This window comes from Perognathus longimembris, chromosome 13, assembly GCF_023159225.1.
Source record: "Perognathus longimembris pacificus isolate PPM17 chromosome 13, ASM2315922v1, whole genome shotgun sequence".
In the NCBI taxonomy this organism is placed as follows: domain Eukaryota; kingdom Metazoa; phylum Chordata; class Mammalia; order Rodentia; family Heteromyidae; genus Perognathus; species Perognathus longimembris.
The window spans coordinates 7,691,836-7,713,993 of record NC_063173.1 but is presented as its reverse complement, the minus strand read 5'-3'; the positions used below and the strand labels follow the sequence as shown (position 1 = coordinate 7,713,993).

General features: G+C 36.7%; 1 protein-coding gene across 1 annotated transcript in view; it reads left to right on the top strand.

The window, feature by feature from the left end:
- The window catches only part of Dlg2 (discs large MAGUK scaffold protein 2), a 1,704,707-nt gene that overhangs the window by 316,253 nt on the left and 1,366,296 nt on the right, over positions 1–22,158 (top strand). Inside the window, exon 5 of the mRNA XM_048360010.1 lies at positions 12,962–13,036. Coding sequence (XP_048215967.1) covers positions 12,962–13,036 — 75 coding nt within the window. The remainder of the gene's footprint in view (positions 1–12,961; positions 13,037–22,158) is intronic.

Genomic DNA, 22,158 nt, shown 5'->3' with positions numbered 1-22,158 from the left:
CCCTACCCTCTATTTCCCTATTTGTGACAAGAATGGTTAAGCCATGCTGTTAATGAAGCATACAAAGTACCCATCACAGTCCCTAATATTTGGAAAGATTTCAACGTAGGAGCACCTACAGTATGTTCAATGAATCCTTTCTCTAGGATGATCACTGAAGCAAATGAGCTTATCTCAATAACACAGATTAAACACAATGTAGGAACTAAGTCAACACATTTTATGTACTGACATTTCCTAAGAATACTTAGGAAAAGAAAACCTAACAAGTTTGACAAGTAAAATGTACAGAAAATAAACTATGTTAAGACAATGCTATTCGATGAGTGGTTAATGAAACGATAGTTGTAGATAATAGACTATTCTGAACTAAATGTAATGATGTTAAAGAAGCCCATAAAATTTTTCTATGAAGGAACACTCAAGACTTAGGCAATGGCATATAGGATTTGAATAAGGAAGAAAAAAATCTAGAGCTGTGAAAAATTAAATCTATGCTTTGTCAGGTAGAATATTCAGGGACATTTGTATGTGTAAAGTATAACTGTTCTATTATATCTCCAAGACACTTTACTTTCTATCCTAATATTATTCTAAAGTATATTATTTCTGCAAATAGAATCATTCAGGTTCACTAGCCATCTTAATAAAGCCATACTTAGTAAAGTAGGAGATGAGTTATAGATTGCTATCATTTTGGATATCCATTAACCAAGTTACAGACTTGAAAAATAGTTTAAAATAATTACAGATATAACTAGTATCTTAAGTTAAATAATGGCTGTAATTTATTATTAGAGACATGATGGTGCTATTAACTTTTAATATGTTTAACAGGTTAATGTGCATAATAAAACTCAAATAGCAGCATGAAAAGTGGAGCAGGCAGCATAAAGGAAGCTTTTATTGATGTTGTTAATATGACATCTGCTCTGTAAATACGATTTCACTTTCCGCCTCCGTCAGCCAACAGGCTTTGAAATGAATTAAAGTCACATAGAATTTCTAAAAGGAAATGAAAGTTGTTGCTGGACATATAAAAGATTTTTTTTATCAAGGCTCAAATGATATTATTTATTATGACCTTAATAAATTAAAAAGTAACACCTTGTTCTTTTTTTTTTTTTTTTGCCAGTCCTGGGGCTTGAACTTGGGGCCTGAGCACTGTCCCTGGCTTCATTTTGCCTAAGACTAGCGCCACTTGAGCCACAGCACCACTTCTGGCCTTTTCTATATATGTGGTGCTGAGGAATCGAACCTAGAGCTACATGTATACAGGCAAGCACTCTTGCCACTAGGCCATATTCCCAGCCCACACCTTGTTCTTTTGGAAATGGGGTCATACTAGAAACTTTTTCAAGTATGGTTTCGTAAGAAGCTAAAATTTTTATTCTTTACCGTAGCTTTAAATGTAGAGAAAAATGATACAAATCACCAAGGCAATAAATGGTTTCCTGAGTGGCCTTGTGTTCATAAGCAAAGCTATTTATTTATGCAGATGTACTATTGCATCTGTTCCCATAGTAGAAGCAGTGCATCCAACCATTGATTTTATTCTTCTAGCAAGTTATTTATTGAATATGTACTTGGGCTCGATGTACTTGAATGCATGCAGATACAATGAGAAATTTGTTTCCCTGGCACTTTTAATCTAATGGAAAAAATAGCCGTTTTGAGAATACGGAAATAACAGAGATATGTGATAAGGAGGTGAACACGCATAAGGAATACCTGAAGAATAGTGGCTGTAGGATAGGCAAAGCTAAATATGAGGCAGACTTTCCTAAGACAAACAATTAGGCTGCTGTGTACAATGAAGAGTCCAATGGAATGGTGAGGTATTCCAGGTAAATTCCTAGATTGGGGGAGAGGAGGAAGGATGAGAGAGAGTGGAGAAGGAAAGGGAGAGGAAGAGAGAGGAGGAAAAGGAGAGAGAAATGAGAAGGGGAGGCACGCAGAGGGAGAGCAAGAGAGAGAGCAAGAGAGAAGAAGCAGAAGTAGATAAAGGAAATTAGAAGAGGGAGAGGAAAAGGGAGGAAAGGAAGGTCAATAATGCTGGGATTCCAAGGTACAGAGGATCCAGATATAGAGATGAGCCTAAGCATCAAGATCAGAAGCCGAGATAGTTATTATTTTAAGGAAATAGGGGTTCACAACCATTACTAGCACTGCTTTCCAATTCCAGCTTTCCTACAGTCTTCCCATTCCATTTGAATTCTCTATTGACTGCCACATTCTACTTTGCCCATCCTTCACTTCTTCACGCATCACAATGATATTCCCTTTCACTAGTGGAATGACCTCTGAACCGTAGCTGTCTAGTTCAACAAAGGTGCCTAGCTTTCAGGGTTGTTTGGGGATTGAGTGAAATAAGAAAGCCAAAGTATTTACAGATTGCCTTGAAAGGATAGGTATGCTGTTCACAGCTGCCGTGTACTTGGCCTTTTGGATCTGTCCTGCCCATGATGCTGTCATTCCAGCCACGGGGCTGCAAGCCGTCAGCTCCACTCAAAAAGAGTTTGAGGCAAAGGACTTGATGGGAGAGGAAAAACCTAGTGTATATGAGAGAAACACATCAATACAACTAATAAGTTTAGGAGTACATCTCTGTAGCTTATTAAAGTAAACTTTCAGAAATGAGTTAAGATTTCTCTCTATGAATCATACCAGTTATCTCTCAATGTCATGTAGTAACTGGTTTTCCTGACAACCTGATTACCAGTATGATTATTTTTCCAGCATGAGCCCTTTCCACTCTGGGTAGGAATCGCATGTGTTGTGAAGAGCTATGCATTTGAAAGGATTGTTCTTTATAAGACATGGATGCAAGTTTTATTTTATGAAACCAATATGAATTCACAAAGGAAACAAGGGCAAATCAAAAACCGCAAATCAAATAATATTTAAACACATTATGCTCAATTGAAATCTCTTTATAAAGTACAAACAAACTCATCACTTCCTTCTATTGTAACATCTAAATGTTTGGAGATGAGATTTTTCTCAAAGCAGATTACTCACGGTTTCAGCTGCCTGAGAGACCTGCCTGACTTCATTTATGTTTGTTTCATCAAAAGCAACTTGGAAATGTGCACTGGATCAAGATTCAGAACAGATCGTCTTGAATTTTCCACTTATTAGTAATCTAATTCAATTTATTCTCTCTGCGCCTTACTTTGGCCACTTTGAAATCAGGATCAAAACATGGTCATACCCGTACTTCCTGATTATTGTACAGAATCAAATTGGTTTATGCATATGAATACATATATAATATTTTTTTACATGGTAAGAATGAGTGCTTTTATTGAAAAGAGGAAATGCTCATGTAAAGTGAGATGTTATTACCATTAGTATCACTGTATGGTGGAGAAAATAAGTCCTATGTCTATGTATTTTAGAACTAATTGTATGCTAATTTTAATGATACAAGCAAATTTGCCTGACATGTCTGAGGCCCCATAGAGGACTGTGGAACAGTTGGATAACAATTCATTTAGGCTTACAGTGGCAGAACAGAATCGTCTTGAAACTATGGTCTTTGGAGTCAGTCTTGTATGGAGTCTGAAAATGGTTGTGTCTGTTGTCTGGGCCAAATTACTTATTTACTTAATATAAATTTTCTTAAATGAAATAATGACCTCTTCACATGGTTGTGGTGAGGATTTATTGCAGCACGCATTACTTCCACAATTTTACCAAGTCCATACAGTGTGCCTGATATTATTTTGGGCCGAGAAAAGAACAGTGAATAAAATCAGACAAGCCCTTAGACAATAAGCATAAAATCAGTAAACGTAATTTCCAATATTAATAACTCAGTATAACTTCACAAAAGCAGAAAAATGGAATATAGAATCATGAATGATTGCAAAGAGATAGGGAGCTGTTATTTAGACAGGGCGAACAGAAAAGTGCCCTCTGAACACCTTCTGGAAACTTCAAAAGGATAAGTTCTGTGAAGATCTTGGCAAAACATCCGAAAGAGCAACGAATGCAAATATCCTCATGGAGCTGATTCTCTAAACTATAAGTACATAGCCAACAAAGACTAAGCACGGATGTCTACGTTTCTCCTTTCTTCCTCTCCCGCGATTGCATTGCTTAGCCTCGTACATGGGGCCTCTGTATTCTTTCCCTATCTGACTTTTGTCTGACCTCACTGTTCTTCAGGTATTACTCAGCTCCTGCAAATATATTTATTCATGTCTCCCAAACCATCTGAATTCCATCCTGTCCTTTCTGCATCTTTGTTTTCTTATGCCTGGAATGACTTTTGACTCCCTAACCTGACACTTGCCTGGGTGAACTTTTCTTAACCTTTAATACTCAGCTTAAATCTGGACTCTTTCAAAAATAATTTCTTTAACACTGCTTCCCCATACTGAGCCATGTTTTCAGTACATTGTAGATGTCTTTGTGATAACCTTGAGCTAGCTGTATAATTAATTTTCATGTGTGTATTTTTTTTGCTGTCACATGAACTCCATGAGGACATGGAAAGTGGAAAGTTCTTCATATTTATTGCCCATCATCTATGAGGTTACTGGCAGGGGTGCCATATATTTTGATGAATGATTTCACAGGCTTTGATATGTATTTCCGTGTTGAATAAGTAAATGAACAAGTAGATGAAATATTTTCTTTCTCTAAGCCATACAAACGTATGCGTGTAAATATAAAATGTGTTTATATACATTATATATAATACATCTACATATATACACATGTTGTATGCATCATATATAATGGTATATATAATGATATATAGTCATATATACTGCATCATATATAACAACAGACTTTTCTGTTGAGAGGCAGATAATTAGTGAACTTGTCTCTCAATAGTTAGTCCTGAAATAACACTTGAAATGTCATTTTAACATGAGAAGAATGCACTAAAAAGATAAAAAGCCTTCACACACAACAAAAAAATAATCTGGTTACTGGAGCACAGCTATAATAAATTAATTTACCATGATCATATTTTAAACTTGCAAACTTGAAGTGTAGCTAGAGGTAAACCATACTTTTTAGGAAAGGAAAGCTAACTCAGATAAACGGTTTTCAGACTGATAAAACAATGGTAATAGATACCTGTTTAACTTCGTAGTGTTTTAACATAAGATTCAACCTTGTTTGGGGGAATATGATTTGACTTTGTACTGTGCAAGTACTATATTTACCATAGATGTATGACAAAGCTACTGTCTTTATAAGTAGTGTATTTTTACAATTAAGTATGAAAATTTGTCAGAAAGCTATGCAATTAAAATTTTTATAATGATTTTTAGTTCTGTTATCAGTTCATGAAACAGTTAGATATTAGAATTTATTATTGTTTTAAGGCAAGATATACGTTACACTCAGCTTTTTTGTTTTAAATTTAATTTTATTGTCAAGGTGATATACAGAGGGGTTACAATTACATATGTAAGGTAGTGAGTACAGTTCTTGTCAAACTTGCTACCTCCTTCATTTGTCTCCCACCTTTCCTCCTCCCCAATCTTGCCCCCCCTCCAAGTTGTACCATTAATTTCCAATATATTGTCTTGTGAGTGTCACTGTTGCATTGGTTTGCCTCTTATCATTTGTCTCACCATTTTGATATTCCCCTTCCCTTCCCTAATTCAGATAAATGTATATATAATACCCAGGGTACCAAAATCAAATGCAGTGTCAACAGGGGCTAAACCATATGGAAGAAAAAGGAAAGAAAAAAGAAATAATTTCACATGGTACATTAAAAATAATAACAACAGTGAAAAACTTCTGTATGTGGCATATGTACATAATGGAATTCTATGCTTCCCTCAAAAAGATGGACCATTGCCCCATTCGTAAGGAAATGCAAAGACTTGGAAAAAATCATACTAAGAGAAGTGAGCCAGACCCAAAGAAACATGGAATCCCTCGTTTCCCTCATTGGGAATAATTAGTACATGTTTAGGATAGTCCTAGCAGAGGAACACTATAGCTTAATAGCTATGTACATATGACCACTGAAGATGATGCTAAGAGAAATGAACTCCATGATATGGAAACAGGAGGTTTTGAGATAAGAACTTGTCTAGAGAAGAGTTCATCTGAACTGTGTTATTTTTTAATTTTTGTTTGCAACTCATAGAAGAAAGTATACCAGCATCATTAAATGGCTTTGCCCCAAGTTACCTCCTCCAAGGACTTTTCAATATAATAATGGATATTATTTGGAATTCATTTAGGTAGTCATGGGTGGCATAGAACCACATGAAAGGAGCCCCAAATGAATGCTATCTTACTCTGTGGTTGAGATGTGAGTTAAAAGCTTCCAGTGCTTTTAGGTGTTTCCCTGAAGCTATTCCAAGACCCCCGAATAAAAATGACTCGAATAGTCAAATGCACCTCTCTCCTAAGGAACAGTGTAGTCTGAAATAGAAATTCTCCTTGAGGATCACTAAATTACATTTCAGAAAAACAGTATCAAATAGTTAAATCTTAAGATATGTATCATATCACTAGCTATCCTCACCAATAGAAATTCTGGTGGTTATAGAAAAAGAATTTAGAACGTTGGATTATTTTATTAGCTTACATCTTCTTTACTTCATGGCTCTACTAAGAAAATAGAAGAGAATTTAAATATCCTTGATGATAAGAAATTAAAAATCACTTAAGGAAACTATAAAAATGCAAAATAAATTCTCCCTTGTCTTTGTTAAGGATTTCAGGCTTGATTTTTTTTTTTGCTGGTCTTTTAAAATAAAACTGTCCTGAATTAATACACATGTAATTTACTTCAGCAATCTGAAGCGCTATTTAAATTGGGACAGAGTTAATTGCTAGTTTTTCCTGACTGACTGTGTGGTGTTTATGGTACCTGATCTACTACAGCTTGCACATTTCTCCACCGATAAACATTGGTACCCAAATATATATTTATATATAACATATGCTAGTAATAACTTCTGACCTCCTTTATGTGGGGTCTTGCCAGAATTCTCAGAAAATTCTCTGATGAGAAAACTCTCAATTTAAATGGTGGCATTCCAGTGTGCTTTTCAGAAAACACTATCCAATGTATGTGCATGTTTTGAAGTTCAAGATTATAAGAACAAATGGATATAAATTGTGTATTTAATAGCTTGTAATTATATCTTATCAAAAGCTCAACCTTTTAAATCCTTTATTCTTTAGAAATAGGGTAATTGTCCCCTTTTCCGTGTAGTTAATTATAAATTTCAGGAAGAATTAAGTCTGCAAAATCTCTTCACTTTTTTCTTTGTCTTTGTGGTAGCAAGGAAAAGGAAAATGAATTGCTTTGATCGTGTATCTGAATAGAATTTCATTCTACTGAAGATTGACCTAATTTATTTTTCATCAGCACTTAATTTGTTAATCAAAGGTATCTTTACAGATGTATTTTACATAGTTTTAGAAGGAGAAAGTTGCTAGGGATAGTTAGAACTTACAATTCTTTATTTTTTGAGAGGACTTGGTAGTTTGGTATATAATAGACAAGGTCTGCCAATGAAGATTAACCGCAATGACAGGCATTGTCCAGATTTTTTTTTTCTTGCAAGAAGAATGGACTAATTTTATACTTTCCCTTTTTCTCATCTTGTTTATGCGATGCGATGAATATTAATTACATTTAAAGTGTTCTCACAAAGCTCCATTTATACATACATACATATATACATATATATTATATTTAGAAACTTATTTCCTGTAACAATGTATATTAAGCATTCAACTTTGACCATAGAGCTTCAAGGAATATTGGGACATAACTCCCCAGATGCTAAAGTGGCATAAAACACGTTGTAGGAATATTTTCAGAACAATAATATCAAATGTGTGATCCCAGAGTGCACTGTCAGTTCTGGTCTATAAATTTAGTCCTCCTAAAACTATTGAAGTCTTTTAAGCACTGTTTCCATATTCTTTATATTAATTAATAAGTCTCGGACAAAACTAAGATTTAAAGTTGTTGCTATTTTTTCCCCATTTATTTTTCACACTGTGAGGTAAACTATGATATTGAGGGAAGATAGACACAGAGGAATAAGTGGTATGGGTGTAGGTCCCAGCATTAGAGTATGTTCCAGCCTGGATTAAATGTATTACATGTATTTTTTTATAGCATCCTTTCAATAACCATATAAACTGGGCATTATAATCATTCCGGTTTTATGGAAGAGAAAAGTAGAACTCACACAGACTAAACAACTCAAGGCACAAATTTAAAAAGTGAATATTCTTGCATTCGGACTAAGGTCCAATGAATTCTTTTTCTGTGTGCAGTTTAAATTTTATTGCAAAGGTGATGCACAGAGAGGTTACGGTTATATTAGTGACATAATGAGTACATGTCTTTTTGAACAGTGTACCCTCTCCCTCATTTTCTCCTCCTTCCTCCCTCCCCTCACCCTGTTCCCGTTTCCCCCAAGTTGTAAGCTTCATTTCCAACACAATGTCTCGTGGGTATCACGGGTATCACTGTCACTGTCCCTCTATTCCTGTGATTGCCTCTTCCCCTCAGACTCTCTCTGGGACACTCTTGAGGGTTAATGTGATGATAAAATGAGCCAGCAATACGTGTCAAGTGCCTGAAGTCTAATGGGTGCTTGGTAAGCCTTCTCTCTGTACAAGGCTAAGGAATGTCTTGGATCCTAAGCCCACCTCCTGTCCCTACCCAGCCAATCAAGTGCTACTTATAACCGTAAAATGTTTCTAGTCTGAGCATTCGAGACCACCTTATTTACGATGGTTAATTTGGGTAGGTGGATAATTAGCATGTGATTTTTCACATGGCATGTTTAATCTTCTGGTGCCACAGCTGCACACTGCACCTTTGCTAGCCTGGCCAAAAGTCTTCCTAGAGTCACAAGGGACTCTAGAAAATGTAAAGATGCATGATGGCCCAGTGAAAACCCCTTGTTCTCAGCATCCTCTGGAGACTAGGTCAGCAACATTGGTTTCATTTACGGAAAAGCCAAATGCATGACTCCACAGCGTGGCTTCAGCCTTAGTAAGGATTTCCTCAGAAATGAATTAGGCCAACTTATTTTAAACATCTTTTGAAACCTGGGAGAATAAAAGAAAACAAATGTTAGGATAAGATCAGGAACGGATGAAGTCATGCACTGAATGAGGGATGGTGCCCCAGATTGGATGGGAAAATGGACACTAATCACGAAGTGTTTCATTTCTTGTTGATACACTGGACAAGAAGGGCTCTGGGATGTAAAAAGGGTCACTTTGTTTTGGCCTCATTGTTTGCTAAGATCGTATGACTTAGTGTCACTTGACCTCAACTGGCCATTTAACGGAACACTCAGGTGAAAGTGTGAATTTGCATGCTTTTCTGGTCATTTAAAAGAAGGCTTATGATCACTCAAAACCACAAATAACAATCTCCGTTCAGTAACTGATCTAGTACCAAATATTAGCCCAAATTCCGATCATTTTCTACATTAAGGCTTTTCTTTCCTCCTGGGGACTCTTCAGATCAGAGGTCTGCTTTGGGGAAAGGCAGTCTTCTGTTGTTTTCCCTGGGTAGCAGTCAGCGCTGGGGCCCGGCAGGTTGGGAGGATGAGCAGGGACTGAGGGGCGCAGGAGGTTCTTAATGAACTGAAATGGCTGTGCTCTTCCTCTTGCTGAGCCTGACACATACCGATGATACTAATAACAAAAACAAGGAAATAGCTGGTCCCCATAAAGTGCTGATTATGTATGAAAGTACTTCTAAGTGCTTTACTTCTATTAGCTCCTTTAATCTTCATAACCGAGGTGAAGAGTGGTTAAACAGCCTATCCAAGGTCACCCAGCTGGTTCATGTTAGGACTGCGATTTTAATCCTGGCAGTTTGACTTCAGTCTTTTTCTCTCACTGGCCGTTTTTGTGGTTCTTTGTACGTTTCCTCTTCTGAGTCTGACTAGAGGTCGTATGAGGTTGTTGATACCTTTCTTTCTTGCCTGTCCTGGGGCTTGAACTCCCTGAGCCTCTTTGTGCTCAAGGCTAGCCCTCGCCCATTTGAAGCACAAGATCTCTTCTGGCTTTTTCTGAGTAGTTTATTAGTGGTAAGACTCATGGGCTTTCCTGCCTGGGCTGGCTTCCAACCTTGATCCTCAGATCTCAGCCTCCTGAGTAGCTAGGATTACAGACATGAGCCACTGGCAACGTTTACTTTAACACAGCTCAACATTTACTTTAAATGAATCAGCTCTCATGTTTCCCACACACAGTTTTCTAAGGACCAAACAGCTAAATGTCTCTATAATCAGTTAGAAACCCCCAAGCACTAGAACAGGTACAAACCCATTTGTAGACTAAAATTTCCCATTTTCCTGGACATAAAATAGGTTGAGAACAAAGTATTTGGAGATTTATTTATTGAATGTATAGCACTATTCAAATTCTCCATACTTATATAGTTCGACAGCCAGTCTGAGGTGACATAGATTCATAAGTAAATTCAACATTTCCTCTCCCTATACTGAATTGTTCAATTACTGTAACTCTTATTTTATAGATAAAAATACTGAGGTTTAAAGTATTGATGTGACATGCTCAAAGCTTCATAGATACATAAATGGGGAAGATTATACTGATTACCCAGGCCCTATTTTCTTGACAAGCTTACTTTTTTTTTCTTGCAACACACTATGTATTAAAAATAATTTATGTTCGTGTGTCATCTGCTTTTATTAGACTCTTATTTTTCTGGGCTTATGTAATAATATTGTTCATTGGCTTGGATAAAACACCCATAGGAAAACCTTGGTATCAAAAATCAGATAACAGTGTAACAAGAGCTATATTTATACAAATCACCTGTTTTTTACACCATGCTAATAGACCTATAGAATTTCAAATACAACCATAATATGTAATCATCCTATTTTCTGAGTACTTATATTCCTTTTCCCAAGCAAGATTATTCATTTATTGAATTTTTATCTTTAAAATGTGCTTTATAAAGATCTACTGTATCTGGATATAAAACATGCTTATCACTACTAATAAGAATAATAATTATGGACTAAACCAAAGAAAATATTTCCCACTATTAACACTAAATTAAAAAAATAATAATAACTAACATCCTAATAATTATTTTCAAATTTCAAAATCTTAATCTCACTTCTGAAGTAAGAATTTGTTTAAACTTTGCGTGTGAACTGTGATAATGAACTGAAGTAGATCTCTATACTTTTCTCACAGACGTGACTACCAAAGGCATCTCATGACAGCAAGACATGGACAAACTTGGCCTGACTTTCTGCTCATCTACCTGTATTTTTCTTTTCTTTTTTTTTTTTTTTTGGCCAGTCCTGGGCCTTGGACTCAGGGCCTGAGCACTGTCCCTGGCTTCTTCCCGCTCAAGGCTAGCACTCTGCCACTTGAGCCACAGCGCCGCTTCTGGCCGTTTTCTGTATATGTGGTGCTGGGGAATCGAACCTAGGGCCTCGTGTATCCGAGGCAGGCACTCTTGCCACTAGGCTATATCCCCAGCCCTGCTCATCTACCTGTAGTCCACTACACTTGATGTGCAAGGCTGGCTTCACATGCTTTATTTTGATTTACCCAAGAAAACTGAACGTAGAGATTGATGATCTAAGTTTACTTTTATGGTGAATTTATCCACAGTCATTCATACAACTCTCTAAGCCTTGGTGAGGCCTTAAAAACAGATTGCCTGAATATGGATTGCTGTAGAAAACTTACAAACTACACACACACACACACACACACACACACACACACACACACACACACACGTTATGATAGGTGCATTGAATTTAGTATTTCATTCAATTAACTCACCCATGTTAGGATCATTGGTCAAATGAAACCAGAGTGAATGATGACATGCCTTAAGCCCCATTAAACAAATAGGAAGTAAGAATAATAGGAGTGGCTTCTGTTATAAGAAAGAGGTTGCACAGGTAGCAGGTTTATCAGATTCTTGCTATAATCCATCATAGAAAGCAGGGTAGGTTATAGGCAGTTTGTTTGCTTACATCTGTTTTCTCCCTTGTACAACGAACTGACTACCCTTCTGCCAGTATTTATTTTGTGCACCAGTAATACAATGGGAGCAGAACAATTTTTGATACTAGTGGCTTGATAAATCACATCTAAGTAGTCTATTGTTAATGATCATTATTAACATTATTAGTATATTATCGTTTAGTATATGTGAAAAAATGAACAATGTTTTATTAGAGTTTATCCCCTTAGGATTAGACATTATTACAGTGATGAAATAATGAAATAATATCATTAGTTAAAAGAAAACATTTGATTCCTTTCCAAAAGACCAATTAGAAGTGAATTTACAGGAATTACAGAAGTTAACTAGAGATAAATTAACGTTATAGAAAGAAGAACCTAAAAATGACTTCGAATGTCAAATCTCCGCTCTTTGAGCAAATTGTTTCTTTTCTCTGTTTGTTGAACATATTGTTTCCTTTCCTCCTTTTCTGCTGTGACAAGAAAGGTCTCTATGATCTATCCCTTTTAATGCTATATTCTGGAATTTTAAGAAAAGTCCTTGAAAGAAGCACTACCATTAACTATCAGTTGGAATATGAGACAAATAATTTTTCCCTACCTTCCGTCAAATAATCTTGGAAGGGTACAGAATGTATCAGCGTTGTCTAGAATCCTGAAGAAAAGATAGGCAGTTCAGCCTCTGGGTTAGGAGAGCTCTCCTTTGGTTCCTTTTTCTGCCTTGAAGACCAACTGCTTAGGAAAGGTGATGCAAAAATCCTAGTCCTCAGAGTAATAACAACGACAATAATAGAAGGATAAAGTACTATGCCTTGAGAAGAACATGCAGCACTGAACCAAAAAGTATTCTCAAAAGCTCCTACGATAATTGTAAATATGGAAAGATGCATATTGACAAGAAGCTAATACATGGTACTGAACATACTATACAGGATATAACCTCCTCTCTCCTTCTTTTCAGCAAAACCAAGGCAAATGCCCATCCCAGAACTGCGCCGTCGAAGCCCCTGCCTGGATGCCCGTCCACCACTGCACCGTGAGTTTGATTCTTCCAGTATTGGCCAGATTAAGGAGAAAGGTGTTCGTATGTTGGGAAAATTTTACTGGAATGAATTAGAATACTGTTTGAAGTTCTGCAGTGGAGCAAAGGGAAAATGTCTTTTCAGAAAGCTGTGTATTATAAGAAAATAATTGTGATTCGGCCTTCTACGCATTTTTTTTTTCAGAGTCAAGATAATTTGCAAAGGGTTTCTCTAAATGGGTTATTGATGAGTTAGGTTTGGATGGTCATTAAAATGAATATTTGTTGCGTATGTTTTTCTGAATAGCTGCATCTTCAGCGATATCTGATTTTAGATGTCTTAGAGAAGGATGCTTTCTCTTCTATCATTGTTTTGTGGGCTGGCGGATAGCAATGAGTAAACGGACTCGCAATTTTCAAGTCTTCCTGGTGTAATTATAGTCTCGGTGTTTGTGTGTTACCTTCTACAAGAGGATTTTCAAGTGCCTTAGAAATAAACAAGTACTGTGTCATTATCCTCGTGTCTCAGTTGGGAGACTTCAGTTGGAAGGGAGTGAGTACAATAGACACTGGATGTACCCTACCCCTGCCCCATTCTACTAGACTGTGGTGTGAAGTCAATGAAGAAAAGGGGCTGATTCGTATGATATTTTCTTGAACATGCATCGTTTGATAGACATGGCAGTGCTTCTTCTGGGAATTGTATGTGCTGTAACTGACAATTTGCCTGTCAGGAAATAATGTGTGTGAGATACCGACCTGAAATTAGAAAGCTACTTTTAGGGCATTCTCCTCATTTGACCCTCTCTGCAGGCACTGTAACAGTGATGCCTGGAGCTACTTCAATATTTGCATCTATTCCCAAGGTAGAAGCTGCTGGAAGGAGCAGCTGGGCTGCCTCCGTCTGACTTCTAACTGTGTTGTGAAGAGGTGGACTTAGGGTAGGCTACTTTTCATTTGGACCATGTGAAAATCCTCCTTGGTTGTTGTTGGTCTGTGGAAGGAGAAGACAGGAACCCCTTTAGGAAGGAGATGCTACTGCTAAATTCTGGAGGGATTCCTTCAGTGGGGAGACGTTGTAGACTTGCCAAAGACTTGAATAAAAATGTCACACTTTTGTGAGCAGATGGCCAGGGGGGAATGTGTGCTCAGGGACTTTGCTGCTGCCAGAGAAAGGATGAGTTTTAATAATTCTGTTTCTTTATCAATACCTCCTCTTCTTGTCTCCCTGATGATATTATCCATTTAACTGCATCTTATTACAAATGGCTGGAGATGTGAATAAGAATATAGGCGATATTTCTGTTTTTTTTATTTTAAATAAAATCAAATATTCCCATACATAGTGACACTAAGAATTTTTACTTAGTAGCTGGTCCTCTACTACACGGAGGACTCCCACCCAAAATAAAACGACCTTGACAATTTAGTTACCTCTGTAGTCTTAGTAAAAGTAGAAGAATGACTAGAATCATATTTGTGATCATTGAATGTAGTTTACCCTTCGTTATTACTTTATTATCGTAAAGACAAATCTTTGAGATTTGTAGGGTCCTGGGTTGAATATTCCCGTCATAGCCTCTGTGTCACTAAACAGAGGTAATCCTGAAGATGACAAATCACATATGCCAGCATTAAAATCTGATTCTCAGACTTAAGTTTTGCGGTCAGTGAGAGCATCAGTAAGTGCTTCTTCTCATTTCATTTCATGTGCCATTGGGGAAAACACGTGTCTACATGATGCATAATTATTTATTCCTTTGCAGGCTAGGCCCAGTCCACTGATAGGAGCTCCCAGTGCCATTATTAGACCCTGTGAGACTTCCCTGGTCACTGTTGACTGATCCAGGGTTACACATCAGATACCAGCAGAGGTGGATGGATTCTTGCTCCTGGAAGCCTAAAATTTGTTCCAGGGACATACTAAATGAGTTGGTAGTCATCAGTTTCATGAATGATAATATATTTTTTAAAAATCTCTGACTTTCAATAGCCAAGACTTCAGAAATGCAGTTTTACTAACTGAGATTCTATGAAAAGATCACAGTAACCCGTTGATAATTTTTAAGTTACTCTTCCCTCACACCATTTAGATGTGTGAGTTCTTTTCATTAGCAAGCAAACAGAAAAAGAAACAAAGATCAACTTATGTACCAGATAGACTCCACAAATGGAGTCTCTACTTCTCCTTAAGGCTCATTTAATGAGTAGTCTGATAACAAAGACTATTCACAACACTGGGATTTTGATATCTTATTATAGCCTATTCCAAATATCTGACTGTTTATACCACTTGAATACATAAGAAATGACCAAATGATAATTTGGTAATATATTATTTGTAGCCTAGAATGAGAAAGATAGTTAACATGCACATATTTATAAAACAAAAACTGCATACAATATGTAAAGTCATCTTGGAATTAATTTTCATATTCTTGTCTCTCAGAGAATAATGAAAATCATAGCTTCATGTGTTTAAGAAAATACCTCTACTGTCTCAAATCCTCCAAAAAAAAGAATCAGGCGATAAATAAATCTGTGTATTCTTACATGCATAATAAATGGATAATCTCAATTATCAATGCAGTTGATTTTGTCCTTTCCCCCTGCCCTATTTTGTTCTTTAGTGTTCTATTCTACAGTGATTATAGTTGTGCTTTATTAGTCTTCAGGTGTGCATTTGCCCCAAGTTCATTTTCAGAGCAGAACCTTTCCCAAAGGCTCTCCTGAGAAGTTGTCTTGCTCTAAACGGCTTTGCAAGTGCCTGTTGCCAGTTATATCATGGCTTGACAATGGATTCTGTTAGTATTGGGTCAGCCTCAACCTGGATATTGTTTTTATTGGCACTCACACCTATGTAGTAAGGGTAAGAAAGGATATTTTAAATGATTTCCTTTTCATCAGGACTACAGATTGGAGATGAAGTAAAAAAGCAATTTTATGCTCAATAATTGTATAGAGACATACATACTTATACTTCCTGAATAACTGTAAATAAAATATCTTTCATTGTGAGAAGTGTGGCAGTTTGTTTATCTCTTATAGTACAGCTACATTAAGCATGAAAATGATACCCTTCCTCACTCCTGCACTTGAAATTTAATTGGTTTTTATGCCTCATTGATTTGTGTGACCACAGGAGTTTTGTGAGGCTTTACTACTTAGAAACAGAAAAGACCCACAGATTCTGGAACTCAGGAGAAAATAGGTAGATTTATGAATGTGCAGTAAACTGGGCTAAAACTTAGCTGCTGGCACTTGGAAACTAAATGTGTGTGTGTGTGTGTGTGTGTGTGTGTGTGTGTGTGTGTGTATCTGTTAAGTGAAGTAAGGCTTCGAGAGACAAAAGGCTCATGCTTTCATTCACGCATGGAAGGTAGATCTAAATTATAAATGTATGCAGGGTCATTGTTGAAAGTTGGTATATTTTGGGAAAGCGTGCAATGGTGTACATTTTGAACAACGAACTTAACAAGATAAGTACCAGGAAGCAGAAAGAAACGTGCTTTCCAGAGGCAGAGGCCAAGGTCATGGGGACCATTGGAATGGAGAGAGAGAATGGGGGTGGATACAGCCATAATTTTCAAGGTACATATGTGAAACTTGACATAGGTAACTTAAGAAGAGAGGTGAGGGTGGGAGAAATAGGGGAGAATCATGGAAGGGATAGCATTGATTATGATGTGCTCATAAACTGATATGTTGAATTGAAACTTCTTTATCCCATCACTTAAAAATAGTTGGAAAAATAAAGTAAAACCCCCAAGAATAGCACATTGGCCCTTACTGTAGGGGGCTTGAGTGTCTACTGCATTTCACGGTCATCTAATAGTTCTTTAGATCCCTCAGAATGATTATGGTTTAATACATGGATTTGATCAATTTAAGGAATGCCATACATCCAGTCTTTATTGGGCATTACTTAGAGATGGCTACAATGTGATTTTATTGATCAGACATATAATATGTAAATATATATATATGATTTGACTGGAATGATTTATTTCTCTACAAATTTGGATACCCTTAGAAACAAATGAATAATGTTATGAAAGGAGTTTTAAAGAGCAAAGTTAAAAATAAAGTCTGCTGTTATGGAGCTTGTAAAAATATTGTTATATCTATTGACAGGTAATAATATACTATTACATAATATGTTACAGAACACATATTATTATTATGTACTAACCATACCTCTATAAATATGTGAAATACTCCTACAATGCATATAAATACTTGCAAATTAGAACCATGCACTCTGAATATATGGTCTCTTTTACTCATTCCAGAAGCTTTTACTGAACACATGCTGTGAGTTGTAACAGGTGCTTGGGTTTCTCAATTATTAATGAGAAACTGAATGCAAATAATAATTATACTTGGTAGTGCATTCTATAATAATGGTCTGTACAAAGAACTATGCATTTTTGGAAAGTTACCTCAATGTGGATTTTGGAAGACACAAGATGCAATAATTGAATTAGAGGCACAAGTTTTAAAACTGAGTACGATTTCTTCCACTTAGCTGTATGACCTTGAAAAATTTATCTTTATGAATCGAGGCACACAACAGGATATTTTAAGATTTACACAGATTAATATATAGCTAATCCTAGCAGTAGTACTTGAAAGAGAAGGACATGTCTTTCCAGCATGAAAACAATAGGGAAGGATGCATTGATGAGTAAAACACAGAAACAAGCAAAAACTCACCATTCATCTAGGGAAACATATTCAGATTTATTGAGGAGATGACTCTTTAAAAGAAAAGGGTGTAGGAATTAATCTACAACTTTCAGCCTTGTGAAAGCAGAAATGGTGCAACTCTTGAGAAAGAAACTTTGCTCTCTGAGGTGCAGGAATTGGCGGTAGAAAATTGTCACCGGAGTGACACGTTTATATTCTGAGTAACAAGAACAGGAATTTGGGGCTGGGTACTCCTTTTGATTCAGAAATATTTTAACATTTTTCTATTATGTCTTTCTAGATTATGAAAGCAATTTTTCTCTTTTATGAGGAATCAATCAAACAGAGGCCCCTCATAGAAACCACAGAAGAGGTTCTTTTAAAGTGTTCATCGTTTCAGCATGTTCTCCCGGACTGCCTTACATTATACACAGCCAGGATCATTCACCCTAATTGAAACCAGTGAATGCAATTTGTATGAGCCATTCTGTAAGTGTTCCAAAGGCTCTCTTCTTTTATAGTGCCTCTTCCACAAGTTTTGTTTCACAATGTGCATTGTGTTACCTAACTTTATATAAAATCCACATAAATACACAGACCGGGGCATTTAGAACCACCTAACACAATCCTGAAATTGGGCTGTGTGTGCTTTCCAGAAGATTCCAGTGTTCCTGTGAGCACAGCACCCACTAGACTAACTCTAATGCTGGGAAATTAGGCCCACGATGGCTTTAATGGAGTATTGTCTTCTCAAAGAGTAAATAACTATTTTTACTTTTTTTTTTTTTCTTTTTGGCCAGTCCTGGGGCTTGAACTCAGGGCCGGGGCGCTGAGCTTCTTTTGCTCAAGGCTAGCACACTACCACTTGAACTACAGAATTGCTTCAGGCGTTTTCTGTGTATGTGGTCCTGAGAAATTGAAGCCAGGGCTTCATGCATGCTAGGCAAGCACTCTACACTAAGCCACGGGCCCAGCCCTAGTTGTACTTTTTCAGCCCACGTTTTCATACTATCAGCCGTCTTCTTACAGAATGAAGAGTCAGAGCATTATTAGATAAGCATCGTTTTACAAAATTAGAGAACGTTGTAGAGCAAGAGATCTTAAATTGGTGGGCACCGGGACTCGAATGTGTCTGGGCATATGAGTGGTGGCTATGGGAAGAGGAAATTATCCTAGAAAAAGTATGGTGTACTTTCAGAAATGTGAATGGTGTGACATGGCTCTGCTCTCAGTGTCTTCGGTAGTCAAGGGCTTTAAATCAGGGACCATATGAGGAAGATGAGATGGCTACGCTGGATCATAGTTCTTCTTCTTTTCTAGCCTTTATGGAACTGTACTCTTACCCCACTTTCCTCCCTAGTTTTTGAAAGTCTGCTGGAAACTACCAGACTCATAGAGACTAACTTTGCCACACAGATCCAGAAAGGGCACTTACCGTAGTTATTGAGGGGATACTGGTTCTTAAGAATGATAAAAGGCCATTCCTAGTGAGCTCACATCAAAGCTATACAGCAAATAGAACGGAAGTTACATAAGCTTTTACCTAGTACGCCCTAGGGAAAGAGGCAGAGGAAACGATCTTGAGGTTGTTGTCTGAACCTGAGATGCCAAATAGCATTGCCCACGATTGTGAAGAACCAATGGCAGACTCACAGGAAAACTGAAGTTAGCAGTTTATGTTTAGTGATTCCAGGTTCCCTTTTCTATATTCTTATTTTCCCTAGAACTCTCTCAGCATCCAACTTGACTGATTTTTTTATGCCTTCAGTATTCATATGCCTCTTCTTTTCCCTCCCTCCCTTCCTCCTTTCCCTTCCTCCCTCCTCTCATTCTGTTATTCAGCCAAAGATATTTATGACGTTCTTCTTATGCTGTTTACAGTGTTTGTTTGTTGCTGTTGTTTTCAGCAGTGTTATTTTAAAACCCTCCTCATTTTTGCTGATATAATTTATAGATGTGGCAAATCAATGTAAAGAACACAATTCAGTAATTTATCTCATCCACAGATACAAAACTATCCACTATAATTAATTTTAGAAAACATTTTAAATAAATAAAGTAGTTTATTAATTAGTGATTAATTACAATTTTAAATGGAGGCCCAGTAATGTATGTCTCTTTACCTACATGTCAAATGTGTTCATCGTCACTATTATTATTTAACAAAACATTCAAACCCTCACACCAGCCTCTAGGATCCATACTATAGTAAGCAATTTATAGCCTTCACCAGATAATGGCAAGATACATGCCTTGAGGTAGAGCTCTTGTGTTGTTAAATGAGTATAATATAGCTAATGCAAACAGTTTAAAAACAAATTTATTTCTGTGTACATCTCAAAACACCAAAAGGCATGAAACATTATGAAATTTGTAATTAATGAGCAAAAGTAATAAACCACTTCTAACCTTAGTGGATTTAAAGCATGGTCAGTACACGTGTTTATATGGAGAATGTGGGTAGAGCTTGTCTTGCTTTGCTCTTCTGGTTCCAGGCAGAAGCAGACAAGTTTGTCCACTGTCTATGTAGGTAGGTACATGTCCGAAGCAGCCAGATGGGTTAAGTGTCTTATGCCAGAGGCTTGATCAGGTCTCTCTTCATATATCTGTCTGTACACTGATTAGCAGAAACTCCTCCTTCATACTTCCTCACCCCACAAAAACCACTGATTTGCTTTCTGTAAACTTTCTCTTTTCTAGACATTTTCCATGAAGAGAATTACGTAACAAGCAGTCTTAAGTGACTGGTTTCTTTCACTTAGGATATATGTTCTGGGTAAACTATTATTACATGCATTAGTTCTTCATTACTTTTCTTTTTTTTGTTGGCTGTGGGACTTGAACTCAGGGCCTGGACATTGTCTCTGAGCATCTTTGTACTCAAGGCTAGCGCTCTACCACTTGAGTCACAGCACCACTTCTGGCTTTTGAGTGGTTAATTGGAGATTTTTTTCTGGGATTCTTTTCTGCCTGGGTTGGCTTCCAACCGAGATCTTAATATCTCAGCCTACTGTGTAGGTATGACTGCAGGCGTGAGCCACTGGTGCCTGGCCAATATTTTGTTGTTGTTGTTGATTAGTATTCATTGTATCAATATATCATGCTTATCTATCCATCATCTGGCAGATATTTTAATTGATTATACATGTATATTTTATTAGTAAAAATATTGATTAAGAGAAATCAACAATTCCCAGGAACTACAGGTTCATACCATGCCATCCATTTTATAATTGTTCAAAGCATCAAGTTTGTAAGCCCCTCAGTGAATGCACATACTCTTTGTTAAAAAATTAATCTCACTGTAAAGGTTATATACAGAGGGATTACAGTTCCATAAGTAAGGAGATAAGTACAATTCTTCTCCAACATTTTTACCCTCACCCTTGTTTTCTCCCACTTTCCCTCTCCCCCGATCCCCTCCTCCAAGTTGTGAACTTCATTTCCAATCAAGGGTCTTGTCTTGGGAGTATCATGTTGTATTGATATACCCTTTGTTCTTTGTCTCACCTTTTTTTTTGTTCCCCTTCTCTTCCCCAAACCAGATAAGCATATATACAAGACACAGAGTAGCAAAATCAAAAACAGTGACAGCAAGGGATCAACCAAAGGGGAAAAAAGAAAGAAAAAAGAAATAACTCACACAGTACCAAAAAATTCTTTAAATGAATGAATTACTAGTTTTGTATATTTTCTGGATAATTGTCTCTTTATTTATATGACTTGTTGATATTTGATGTCTTCACTTATTCGTAGTGTCATCTTCAGTACAATTTTTTTTTAATTGTGATAAAGTTTAATTGATATTTTCTTTTTTGACCCCTTTCTTCTAGTGATATCTTTGTATAACACAGTGTCACAAAGACTCCCTGTCATATTGTGTTCTGGGAGTTTTGTAGTCTTAGTGCTTATATTTAGGACTAACATCTTTTTTTCAGTTGATTTGTGTATGCGGCACATGTGGAAATCTAGGGATTCTAGAAGTATTTGTTGAAAGGTAATTTTTTCCCTTTGTCTTATCTTTGAAAATTAAATAACTATAAATGTATTTGTGGGCTTTCAAATGTATTCTTCTGATCTTTATATATCTTTAGTCCTAAAGCTCAATTATGGACATAAGCAGAATCATTTAGAAATAATCAGAAATAGTGTTGGAGAGGACAAAAATCAGTATTCCAATGTTCAAGACTGAGTACTTGTTCTGTGACTTTGCAATGTTGTCTTCCTAATATTTACAAGGACATATATTTGAACACAAAATACACATGATACCTTTATTTCAAAGCATACACATCTGTAATAAAGATGAGTATATTGCTATTTAACCCATTAGAAGTTGGAGATAACTAAAGCAAGTGCCTGCAAATTCAAGGAATGGCATAGCTAAAGCATTAGCAGCAGAAACGGCAGCCTGCGATGAGGAAGGAAACAAGTGGTAAAAGACAGGA